At 38.9% G+C, this 13,326-nt stretch overlaps 1 protein-coding gene across 1 annotated transcript; it reads right to left on the bottom strand.

Moving 5' to 3' along the window:
- Window positions 1-4,842: 4,842 nt before the first annotated feature.
- cox8b (cytochrome c oxidase subunit 8B) lies at window positions 4,843-7,401 on the bottom strand. Its single transcript, XM_071915086.2, has 2 exons — window positions 7,178-7,401; window positions 4,843-5,201 (listed from the first exon to the last, which is right to left on the bottom strand). Exons 1-2 carry the CDS (start codon window positions 7,283-7,285, stop codon window positions 5,106-5,108), a joined length of 204 nt encoding a protein of 67 aa, XP_071771187.1. The 5' UTR covers window positions 7,286-7,401; the 3' UTR covers window positions 4,843-5,105.
- Between the last annotated feature and the right edge of the window lie 5,925 nt (window positions 7,402-13,326).

Consider the following 13,326-nt stretch of genomic DNA (forward strand, 5'->3'; position numbering starts at 1 on the left):
ACATGGTCCAACTTGTTCCTGCCTACTACTTGTCGTGGAGCTGAATGGAAAGGGGAATTCATGAGCGTTGGGATGGGTTCACTGCAAGGTCTGCCCGAAGGGGGAAGAGCTAAAACACAGCATGGGTGATTTTCCTGGTTGAACATACACAGAGCTCATATGTAATAAACACACAGATAAACACACTCATTAGCAGTGTGGATTTGTTATTGAAAAAAAGCCATTACTTCTTACACATTTAAGTTATATTATTACTTTGATTATTACTCCCTGGGACCAATAATCCATATAATAAACCATAGTTTTGAAAGCCAGAAATCTCAGCACCTGGCCAAGTAAACATACTAGTAAATACTGCTATTGATCAACAAAGCTATCAACCCCCTGCAGATATATCATGCTCATTTTATGCTGTAGGGGCAGTAAAAATATGACTTATTGTACTTATTGATAAGTTTCCCAACATCCTCATGGCTCCTGACATTAATCCTACATGTCAGCATTTCACTGTGGGTCTGGTCCTAAAATGGCTCTCAGGCTTGTTGAGAGAAAACTCAGGCTATTGTCTTCCTTTATCAAGAGTTAAAATGCCTTGGCATGCCAACACAGACATTTTTGAAGTTTAAAAGACAGACGTTTCTCCTGTGCAGTCTTCATCAGAGCGTGACCTAGAGGTCCTCACATGACAGTAGTCCAAATACGCTTTAATGGGCCTCGTCCCATTATTAAATTTACTCATTTTGGTTCCTGGGCTGGAACAGCTTGATGGATTTTTTTTGGGAGATTGTTCTGTTGGTCAACTTACCCATTAAGTAGGCCTAATGAAAACATAAACGCTAAAATCATCCATGTGTCCCCAGTAGATCATTGGTTCTGATGTACATGTACTATGTTGAGTGAGAATGGGCTCCATGCTAACACTTTAGCATACACTATGTTAAGTTAGTAGGCTCCATGCTAACACTTTAGTATACACTATGTTAAGTTAGTAGGCTCCATGCTAACACTTTAGCATACACTATGTTAAGTTAGTAGGCTCCATGCTAACAGTTTATAATACACTATGTTCAGTGATAGCAGGCTCCATGCTACACACATTTGAGATAATGCTAGCAGCCTCCTGTCACTCAACATGCTAAAGTGTTAGCATAGACCCTACTATCACTCAAGGTAGTGTATGCTAAAGTGTTAGCATGGAGCCTACTATCACTCAACATACTTGTTTTTGCAAAGTCTTTTTTTGAAGATGGACTCATCTGACTTGGAAATTCTGGGTAATTTTTAAAGAATATTTCATGATTAGATGAAGACACTGGTGATTTCTACTGTTCAGAGGGAGAAAACGAACAAATAAAGAATATACTCCCAAAATGAGACATCCACCATTTGAAAAAAGTGACTACTTCTCTTACCAAATAAATGCAGGCAGATTATAAAGCCAACTATGGATTGTCATTTAATTTGAAAGCTAGCCAAAGACATGGAATCAGCTGTATTTTTGCAATAGACTTATGAATTTTAGATGCATTTTGTTTTTTTTCTCCAAATGGATATATAGCGTTTTGGAATGAAGCACTTCAAATATTTTATTTTTAGATGGTAAAATATGAACCTACAGAAGGGCAGAAGGAGAAAGACATTCAATTATAGACTGTGAAGTTGAAATATTGTGATGTATGCAAAAGAATGAGTCTATGAAACAGAGAGAATATATATTTAATGTATCCCTATTTATATTGTAACTGTATATATAACTACTAACTCTAATGTGGACTGTAATTTAAAGTAAAACTGGTTAAAAATACATACTTGTCTCTCATGTCTTATTTTTGATGTGACAGTCACCCTGTTTTGCATTGAAATAACTTGGTGAACAAGAGTAAGTTCAGTACTACATCGTCTTCCCCATATTTCTTTGGGTTTCATTGGTATTTGTTTGTATGTGGCTCTAGTGTAGTGAACGTGTTTAAAGTTGATGGTATTAGGACAGGTCCAGTCAGTGTGCTCCACCTCTGATACGATAGATATGATGCAGTTTGATTGATTACATATTTATTGTAGAATTGATCAATACTACGCTGGTTGTCTATGGGAAGACCTTACCTGAACTGATTATAATGAGACATTTTGATCATATTCCACACAAGCATCCATGATTATGATGATTGTTATTTTTATAATTTTTTATTTATTTCACTTGGGTTTTTTATGTCCAATGGTCGTAGTCATTTCCACCCTGCCAACACTGAATGCTTGTAGTTGGATTTCTTTATTTTTTTTCCCATGAAAATGGTCAAAAATAAAGACAGTGAATATCGGCCCAAAATATCAGCTATTGGCAGCTTCTATCCAAAAATACAAGTATCAGTATCAGTCTTGAAAACCATATCGGTTGAACCCCAGCCAAAACGTTGGTGTACACTCTAAAAGTTGGTGTACACTCTATCCCTAGTCTGAAGATGTTTAATCCTTATTATATTAAAATAAACGTTTATTTAACCAGACAGGTCAATTGGGAACAATGGCATTGGTGAAGCTCTATAGCTTTAACTTAAAAAATAAAGACATGGGCTGAAATCAGTTCTCTAGACCAGCTGAGAAACTGTGGATGGGTGAAAAAGCTAGCCATATTCTACCAAGGTAATAAAAGTTCCAGAAACTATAGTGGATGATACTGTCGACTGGCTAAGTCTACCTAACCACTAAGCGTACAGTATAATGTAATGCATTATTTGAAAACTATACAGTATTGTGAGCAAAACAACTGCAACAACTTTCATGTATTGAATGCTATTACAGGGAGGGGTTAGATAGGGCTTTTCTATTGTCAGCCGCACAATGGTAGTCTGGTTAATGTGTACAGGAAGGCTGTGTGTGTGTGTGTGTGTGTGTTTGGCTACGAACCAGAAGGCTATGTTCATTGAAAGCCAACACATAGCAAATAGCAAACCAACACACACACAACCAGTTCTGAAGTGTGTGTGTGTGTGTGTGTGTGTGTGTGTGTGTGGTGTGTGTTTGGCTATGAACCAGAAGGCCATGTTCATTGGAAGCCAACACATAACACACACAGCCGGTTCTGAAGTGTGTGTGTGTGTGTGTGTGTGTGTGTGTGTGTGTGGTCAGATAAGCCTGCTGGTTCAGATATTTGCAGTCATGCATACATTGCTCTTAGTCTAATCTCAAGTAAGAGCAGCCTACAGTCAAAGTCCAGTTACATTATAAAGTAAACATTATAGAGTGACAAAACTAATGTACTTGACATTATTTCCCTATCTTATGTGATTCATGTATAGGTATAGAGGCTTTCCAGTTGTGTCAAAAATCTACAACCTGCACATCTGACTTCATCATGGAGGTTCATTGGAGAAGTGGCTGTTAGTTAATAATGTCTAAAACTGCTAGAGCTAGAAACAGAGAGCTAGCTGAAATGGTTTGTTGTGTGGCTGCAGGTCCATTCAGTAACATTCTAAGTCAAAGTGAATAGTCTGATAAGGTGGATATTTTTCCACAGTAAACTGTCTTGTCTTTAGCAATAGTCTACTCCAAAACACTCTGAGTTGTAGCTTGAGAAGAGTCAGCTCAGTTAACCTGAACAAACTTAGCCAGCAGGCTTATAGCAATGCAACCACTGTTAATGTTAACATGCAGCTACCCACACTAGCTTCTACTAGATATGTTAGCTACTGTACTAAGTTAGCTGACCAGTATACAGTAAGCTACCTAACAAGCTAACATTATCTAAATACAAAATCAATCAGATGTATCTGTGATGAAATGATCAGTTCCCAGTCAAAAACAGCACAGAAATTAACTATTTCCGTTTCAACTCTGTTGAAATGGCCAAGGTGTATGCTTAAGAGCAGCAACCACCTGTTCACAGCTACTGTTGCCCAATAGCGGAGGGCCTCCAATATGGCTGCCAGTGGATACATTATGCCTGAGAGCCCTCTATAATGGTTGTCTGTCCAGCAGAAGTAAGCATTGTTAATATCCATTGCTTTATTGACATCTGAAGTTGTTTTGTTCTGGTTGCACACTCCTGTCCAAAGTCCTTGTAGTACTGATCAGTAAGTGTGTGTGTATCTGAATTTTCCAAGCTACCTCTAGTAGCCTACTGTATGTTGTTCGTTTTTTTTTTTCAGTGTTCACCAAGACGCCCTGAGGAAGACTTGACCTAAACACACAGACGAGCCATAACAGTAAAGGCATTGTCAACTTTTGCACACAGAAAAGTGTAGTCCAATCTGTTATGTGTGTAATTATATAGTACTAATGTAAAGTAAAATTGTAAATTTAGATACCTTGCCCAAACCCTGGTTTAGGCCATGATACGTGTGACTGTGTGCGTATCTAAATGTATGGTACAGTATACGTTGGCCAACCCCTAGCTGAAGCTATATGAAGCTATAAGGTTGTTTTCCTTGCTGCTTACTATTGCTCAAAATGGGATTAATGTGGTGCAAATAAATACAATAGCACTAGACTGTTGTGTCTGGCTCACAATCTAAGCTGCTTGGATTAGCAACTTGACCCGATAATGACCCCATAGAAAAGCCATGCACACCTTAGCTAGCACATATTTGATTCATATGAGAATCCCACATATATTTTGAGACTTTGAGAAAAATAAAGGTGCAGTACGGCAGATTTTTACTGTCCCACCGCACAAAATGACCATAATATGTCATTAACTATACAGTTGCCCCGTACATTCAATCCCATACATCTTTTGCACATTATATCATGCTCTGTAATAATTATCATGCACTCACAATGTGCTTCTAATATGCTTATGATGCCTTATGAGCATCTATACACAACACACATTCAGTGCAGGTATTGTTTGGTACATTCGTTTATTGGTAAGTGGTTGATAGGTTCACAGTTGTATACTGTCAGGAGTCAAAGCATCGGAAGGGAAAAACTGGTCTCACTTCTTTTCTTTTTTCTCTCTCTCAGGAAAGACGGAGGAGAGAGAGAAAACCGGGAGGGAGATGCGACAAATCCTTCATATCACAGCTATGTGGTGTGTGCCTGCATGACGCCCCGTTCTCCCTCCTCTTCTTCTGCTTCTTCCTCACTCCCTCTTTCCTCTTCTTCCTCTACTCTTTTTTCTTATAGTTCTCCAGGTGAGCCAGGACCCAGCCGGACGGACCCAGGATGGTGACGAACATGACTGTCAGTGCGATCGCCTGCTCCTGGGGTGGGGGTGGGTGGGGGGACAGGGGACAGACAGAGACACAAAGACATGGTTGATTTTATATTTATAGTGTCCCAATGAACGGCAATAACTGCTTCATTGTCTCCTTCGTAGCAGCTTTGTCGGAGGAAACACTCGAGTTTCCTTCCAGGAAGTGTTTTTGCATGCCACACCCCCCCGACCACATACAAGCTCCGCCCAACTGCATTTTAAGATGACATCAGCAACAATACACATGGCAGCCAGGATTATTTTCTTGCAAGAATATCATAGGCTAATAATAACAGGCTTGTAGATTACATATTTTAGATTATTACATTTCATCTTTACTTGAAAACATTTCTGTAGGTTTACTCCTAAACTGCATGAAATCTCTGTAGAGTATAAGATGCAGATTCAGACTAGGTTTAGTGACAGAATGTTGTTTTGATATGATCTCTGTCCAAGCGAAACAAAGAGAAGAGAGAAAAGAGAATTTGCCTATAAAGTATTATAATAATAGAATTATAATTATTAGCTAATTCAGACACAAATATCTGAGAGCTCAACTGTTTTACATCTCATTGTTCCAGTCTTTTTACTGTATTTTGACTACCTGAAATAAATGAAACATACATTTCTTTATGAATGTTTATGCATAGCAGTGACCTTCCACTGAAACAACTGCTCAATGTACTTGACCCATATTTTGGCCCTAAAATAGCAATCTAAGTGGCACTTATCTTTGGCAGAAAGTAAGACAAACAGCTGCAAAATCAAGCTAGTCCTAAATTCTCCAGTCTGTAAGAACTAAATCCAAAACCAACACTCCTGAGAACTGTTATTTTAAATCCGACCAGGCAATAACGGCTTAGATCTGAACTGCTCATGCAGCAGCAATGAGTCCAAAATTGATCGTTTTTATATTAATGGAGGGCAATTTCTAAAAAAAAAAAAAATCACATTAGTGAGGATTCAGAACCAATGTTCCCTTTCAACTGATAGTTTGGTGACCTACATATAACAATGTATCACATTGATCAAATATCTTCACTTTGTCCCCAATGGATACAAGTGGGTTTTGCAAGTATTGAGGTTGAACTGGTGTCATATACAGGGTCTTTGCTTCTGGTTTAGTGAACTGACGCCCCTGAGTCTCATGAACGACTTGTTACTGATAGCTGTATTAGTCAAAATCACATGATTTAAGGAAAATAAGGCTAGTCCTAAATGCCAAAGTCTCTCGGCAGCTAGTCCAAAGCCAACCTCCTGTACAGTCAGTTACTGTAATGAACTTTGGGCCCATTCTGTCTCTATTTGGTTGGTATGACCGTTCAACAGCAAGGTCGCAGAGTTGGAACCTGTTCAACTGGGTAACAGTCTCAAGAGAGCAAGCATTAAGCTTCCACATAATGGGAGTGTTATCTCGGATATTGTGAGAAAAGACATATTAGACTATATTATATATATTTATCGATATGTCAGTCGACATTTCATAGCCTACTTACTATTTAGGTCTGAGCTGCCTGGGTGTATAGATGACTACGTGTAGGAATTAGGCGGAATCATGGCGTTATACACACTGACGCACAACGGCTGTCGACTAGCATAACGTTTAGATAAGATACTGTTTATGCATGAGGCACACAACAAAAATAGACGTCCCACATTCGTATTCAAAACATAAAATATTTTCAGCATGAAGACACAAAAAAACTATATGACCAACACGCAAACTTTGACGCAGTTAAGGGAAAGTGCGCCATAGTTATGATGCCAATGTCATGTTATGGCCGTGATACATCCGAAAGGCAACAACGACGACCTACACTTATTTTTTAATGCAATATCTTCATCTCTCGTTATCCCACGCACTGGGTTGTCCACGTCGATTTTGTATCAGTTGCAATGTTGCCCATGTAAGTGTCGGCTGCAGTCATTTAGAGCAAAGGCGCTTTGGACTGTAATAATTCAGCGAAGTGAATGTCAACTTACCCCCGCTGTGATATTGTGTTTGGCAGGTTTGGATGTCAGATTGGCCACGGGGACCAGCTGAGTCCTCACTGTGCTCCTCAGAAGACGAGAAACGGCCAGAGCAGACATGCTGATGCCTTGGTGCGGCTACTGAGACGAAACGAAGAGGGAAATGAGGTCTGCTTAAAGTCTACAGTCCTATTGGTTTCAGTTGGTGTTTAATACCTGCCAAGCGCGGAGTGTATGTGAGGTCAGCGAGGGGGGGAGGGAGGGAGGGGGGGAGGGGGGTAATGTACTAAAACGGTTTGGTATAAGCGTAGAAGTGGAAGCCCCAAGGCTGCGTCGGAATTTAATTGGCCGTCTCACTGCTAGATAATTTGACACCGTGACCGGCCGACCAACCGACCCGCGGCGTGTCCTCATTTCACCCCGCCAGTCAGGCTCTGCAGCCCGCAGGCGCTGCCTTCATCTGCCGCCAGCGTAGAGAACTACAGCGCTGTTGTTGCCGGGCTACAGTGAGACAGGAATCCACACTGTAATAGACTGTGAACAGTCAGTTTTTGTTTGTTTCAAAATGTGAATCTGTCATTACATTACAGATTTGTGCCATTAGCAATGACACTTATGTAGGCATAAAAAGGGGAACTACAATAAATGAAAAATGTGTGATCAAAAAGAAAGTACTCATAGCTTTCTCATTAATATGCTTCATGGTCACATTTTCAACTGCTCAATGATAGAGAACGGAACCAGTGGGCGATCGGCATCTCAACACACTTCAAGCCTCGTTCTCAAGCCAAAAAAGCAAATGATAAAGCAGTATTATTCTTCCAGTATTTAACATGGTGATATACAGTATTACCTCTTCACTAGACGTTATGTTGGACCTCTGCTCTAATTAGCTACAGCTTGCTCCTCTCTGTTGTAAAAATTGGACTTTATTTGTGTCAATGAAAAGCAAGCTGTGCCAGAGACCTGTCGATGTTGTTGCAATTCCTACTGGTCACCAATAGAGGTCGATAACAGTTATGAATTATTTAATGCCCCCTATTTTTGCAGTGATCTGTTCAAGGGTATAGAGGCATCTGTGGAACATGCCACCACAAGATAAGACCAATTGACACTGAATAAATGTAAAAAAACAAACAAACAAACAAACAAAGAGTGGGAATCATGAATGAAATAACTGCTTAACAAATTATAGCTGCAAAAAATTCTACAATAATTGAGCATTACAATGTTTGAGATGATTGTCTCCGCATAATGGAGTTCCATCATGTTCAGGATCATAATGGCACATCATAATGGCATCCAAGAATATTTAGGGACACTTGGAACATCATAATGGAGTTCTAGAATGATTGGATGGATGCTTGGGAAACATGGTATATCATAATGGAGTTCTAGAGTGTTTAGGACACTTGGGACATCATAATGAACGTCTAGAATGTTTGCAACACATGGGACATCATAATGGAGTTCTATAAAGTTTAGGACACTTTGGGATATCATAATGGGGTTCTAGATTATTTAGGACACTGTGGGACATCATAATGGAGTTATAGAATGTTTAGGACACCTTGGGACATCATAATGGAATTCTAGAGTGTTTCAGAGATGTGTGACATCATAATGGAGTTCTAGAATTTTTGGAACACCTGGGGCATCATAATGGGGTTGTAGCATATTTAGCACACTTTGGAAATTATAATGTATTTCTAGAGTGTTTATATTTATCAAAATGGAGTGTGAGAATATTTAGGACACTTGGGACATTGTAATGGAGTTCTAGAATGTTTAGGACGTGGGACATCATAATGGAGTTTGAGAATGTTTAGGACACTTTGGTACATCATAATGGAGTTTGAGAATGTTTAGGACACTTTGGGACATCATAATGGAGTTCTAGAATGTTTAGGGCGCTTTGGGACATCATAATAGAGTTCTAGAGTGTTTAGGACACTTGGGACATCATAATGAAATTCTAGAATGTTTGCAACACATGGTACATCATAATGGAGGTCGAGAGTGTTTTGGACACTAGGGACATCATAATGAAATTCTAGAATGTTTGCAACACATGGTACATCATAATGGAGGTCGAGAGTGTTTTGGACACTAGGGACATCATAATGGAGTTCTAGAATGTTTAGAGTACTTTGGGACATCATAATGGAGTTCTGGAGTGTTTAGGGCGCTTTGGGACATCATAATGGAGTTTGAGAATGTTTAGGGCACTTTGGGACATCATAATGAAGTTCTAGGATGTTTAGGACACTTTGGGACATCGTAATGGAGTTTGAGAATGTTTAGGACACTTGGGATATCATAATGAAGTTCTAGAATGTGTAGCACACGGGACATCATAATGAAGTTCTAGAATGTTTAGGACATGTGGGACATCATAATGGAGTTTGAGAATGTTTAGGACACTTTGGGACATCATAATGGAGTTCTAGAATGTTTAGGACATGTGGGACATCGTAATGGAGTTCTAGAATGTTTAGGACACTTGGGACATCATAATGGAGTCCTAGAGTGTTTAGGACATGTGGGACATCATAATGAAGTTCTAGGATGTTTAGGACACTTTGGGACATCGAAATGGAGTTCTAGAGTGTTTAGGACATGTGGGACATCATAATGAAGTTCTAGGATGTTTAGGACACTTTGGGACATCGTAATGGAGTTTGAAAATGTTTAGGACACTTGGGACATCATAATGAAGTTCTAGAATGTGTAGTACACAGGACACCATAATGAAGTTCTAGAATGTTTAGGACATGTGGGACATCATAATGGAGTTCTAGAGTGTTTAGGACATGTGGGACATCGTAATGAAGTTCTACAATGTTTAGGACACTTTAGGACACCATAATGGAGTTCTAGAGTGTTTAGGACACTTGGGAAATTATAATGGAGTTCTAGAGTGTTTCGGACATGTGGGATATCATAATGAAGTTCTAGAATGTGTAGCACACGGGACATCATAATGAAGTTCTAGAATGTTTAGGACATGTGGGGCATCATAATGGAGTTTGAGAATGTTTAGGACACTTTGGGACATTATAATGGAGTTCTAGAGTGTTTAGGACACTTTAGGACACCATAATGGAGTTCTAGAGTGTTTAGGACACTTGGGAAATTATAATGGAGTTCTAGAGTGTTTAGGACATGTGGGACATCATAATGAAGTTCTAGGATGTTTAGGACACTTTGGGACATCGTAATGGAGTTCTAGAGTGTTTAGGACACTTGGGACATCATAATGAAGTTCTAGAATGTGTAGCACACGGGACATCATAATGAAGTTCTAGAATGTTTAGGACATGTGGGACATCATAATGGAGTTTGAGAATGTTTAGGACACTTTGGGACATCATAATGGAGTTCTAGAATGTTTAGGACATGTGGGACATCGTAATGGAGTTCTAGAATGTTTAGGACACTTTGGACATCATAATGGAGTCCTAGAGTGTTTAGGACATATGGGACATCATAATGAAGTTCTAGGATGTTTAGGACACTTTGGGACATCATAATGGAGTTTGAAAATGTTTAGGACACTTGGGACATCATAATGAAGTTCTAGAATGTGTAGCACACAGGACATCATAATGAAGTTCTATAATGTTTAGGACACTTGGGACATCATAATGGAGTTCTAGAATGTTTAGGACACTTTGGGACATCATACTGGATTTCTAGAGTGTTTAGGACATGTGGGACATCGTAATGAAGTTCTACAATGTTTAGGACACTTTAGGACACCATAATGGAGTTCTAGAGTGTTTAGGACACTTGGGAAATTATAATGGAGTTCTAGAGTGTTTAGGACATGTGGGACATCATAATGGAGTTCTAGAATGTTTAGGACACTTTGGGACATCATACTGGATTTCTAGAGTGTTTAGGACATGTGGGACATCGTAATGAAGTTCTACAATGTTTAGGACACTTTAGGACACCATAATGGAGTTCTAGAGTGTTTAGGACACTTGGGAAATTATAATGGAGTTCTAGAGTGTTTAGGACATGTGGGACATCATAATGAAGTTCTAGGATGTTTAGGACACTTTGGGACATCGTAATGGAGTTCTAGAGTGTTTAGGACACTTGGGACATCATAATGAAGTTCTAGAATGTGTAGCACACGGGACATCATAATGAAGTTCTAGAATGTTTAGGACATGTGGGACATCGTAATGGAGTTCTAGGATGTTTAGGACACTTTGGGACATCGTAATGGAGTTCTAGAGTGTTTAGGACATGTGGGACATCATAATGAAGTTTTAGGATGTTTAGGACACTTTGGGACATCGTAATGGAGTTTGAAAATGTTTAGGACACTTGGGACATCATAATGAAGTTCTAGAATGTTTAGGACATGTGGGACATCGTAATGAAGTTCTACAATGTTTAGGACACTTTAGGACACCATAATGGAGTTCTAGAGTGTTTAGGACACTTGGGAAATTATAATGGAGTTCTAGAGTGTTTCGGACATGTGGGATATCATAATGAAGTTCTAGAATGTTTAGGACACTTTGGGACACCATAATGGAGTTTTAGAATGTTTAGGACACTTGGGGACATCGTAATGGAATTCTAGAGTGTTTAGGACATGTGGGACATCGTAATGGAGTTCTAGACTGTTTAGGACACTTGGGACATCATAATGGAGTTCTAGAGTGTTTAGGACATGTGGGACATCATAATGAAGTTCTAGGATGTTTAGGGCACTTTGGGACATCGTAATGGAGTTTGAGAATGTTTAGGACACTTGGGACATCATAATGAAGTTCTAGAATGTGTAGCACACGGGACATCATAATGAAGTTCTAGAATGTTTAGGACATGTTGGACATCATAATGTAGTTTGAGAATGTTTAAGACACTTGGGGACATCGTAATGGAATTCTAGAGTGTTTAGGACATGTGGGATATCATAATGGAGTTTGAGAATGTTTAGGACACTTGGGACATCATAATGGAGTTCTAGAACATTCAGGACTATTGGTAAGGGGAGGTCAGTGAATGCAATCTGATCCAAACCCATGGCCTTGACCTGTTTATATCTACTTTTATTTGGTTCTGAAAACACTGAATGAATGATGTATGTTGGTAAAGGAAAGAGGGCTGGGCTTGTTGTGTATTCATGTTTTACTTGAATCTCTACAATTAAAGAACCTAGTTTGAATTCTCTGTCCTCTCTGCATCCTTTTTATATTACATGGAAAAGATCAGATCTAATAAAAAACAATGACTTCACACTGATAAAAAAAGGAAGAAATCTAAAAGAGAAGTTTGCAGTTTCTGAGAACTGTTGATGGTCTACTGACGGAATAATTCTTTTTGTGCACTTTTTCAGTTTTTGCACTTTCTGTCTCTTCGCTTCTGATGTAAATAAACCTAATTATAAGACTTTTCCTTAGATGCCACTTGCTTGCACTAAAGATCGTATGCAACAATGTCTGTTTTTTCAAAGTAACTCAGTGACTTCTACTTTGAGTACATTATAAAGCCAAGTTTTTACATTACTTAAGCAGATTTTACACCAGTAATTTTACTTACTTACTTCTACTGACACTATCTTGACACATCTCGACAGGCCTTGGTCTCAACTGAGGTGGTCTTTACCAGAACTAGGCTTCACATTTTACATTTTTTCATGGGCTCCAGTTGGCTATGGCAAAGCATGGTCCATACCTTAGTCTAAGTGAGTCCAAAATTGATCCTTTAGTTTTTATCATTATAATGGAGAGCAAAGACAAAGGAAAAATCATTTGGAAGCCATATATAATGAAGTGACATCAGGGAAGGATTCAGGACCCATGTTCCTTCGAAACCGATAGTTTGGTGACCTACATCTAATAATTTATCACTTTGATCACATAATAACATCTAGTCAGTCTCTACATCTAATAATTTATCACATTGATCAAATAATATCTAGTCAGTCTCTACATTTAATAATTTATCACATTGATCAAATAATATCTAGTCAGTCTCTACATCTGATAATTTCTTACATTGATCAAATACCTGTATTGAATGCAACCTGTATCAAATGTGGTGTCAGCGGTGTCATGGTGCCTGAGGAGATGTATACTGTGAATTACAAATGAAGCAGGCCTACATAAAAATAGGATTTTCAATAAAATGAAATA

Source organism: Centroberyx gerrardi, chromosome 4 (genome assembly GCF_048128805.1).
Source record: "Centroberyx gerrardi isolate f3 chromosome 4, fCenGer3.hap1.cur.20231027, whole genome shotgun sequence".
Lineage (NCBI taxonomy): Eukaryota > Metazoa > Chordata > Actinopteri > Beryciformes > Berycidae > Centroberyx > Centroberyx gerrardi.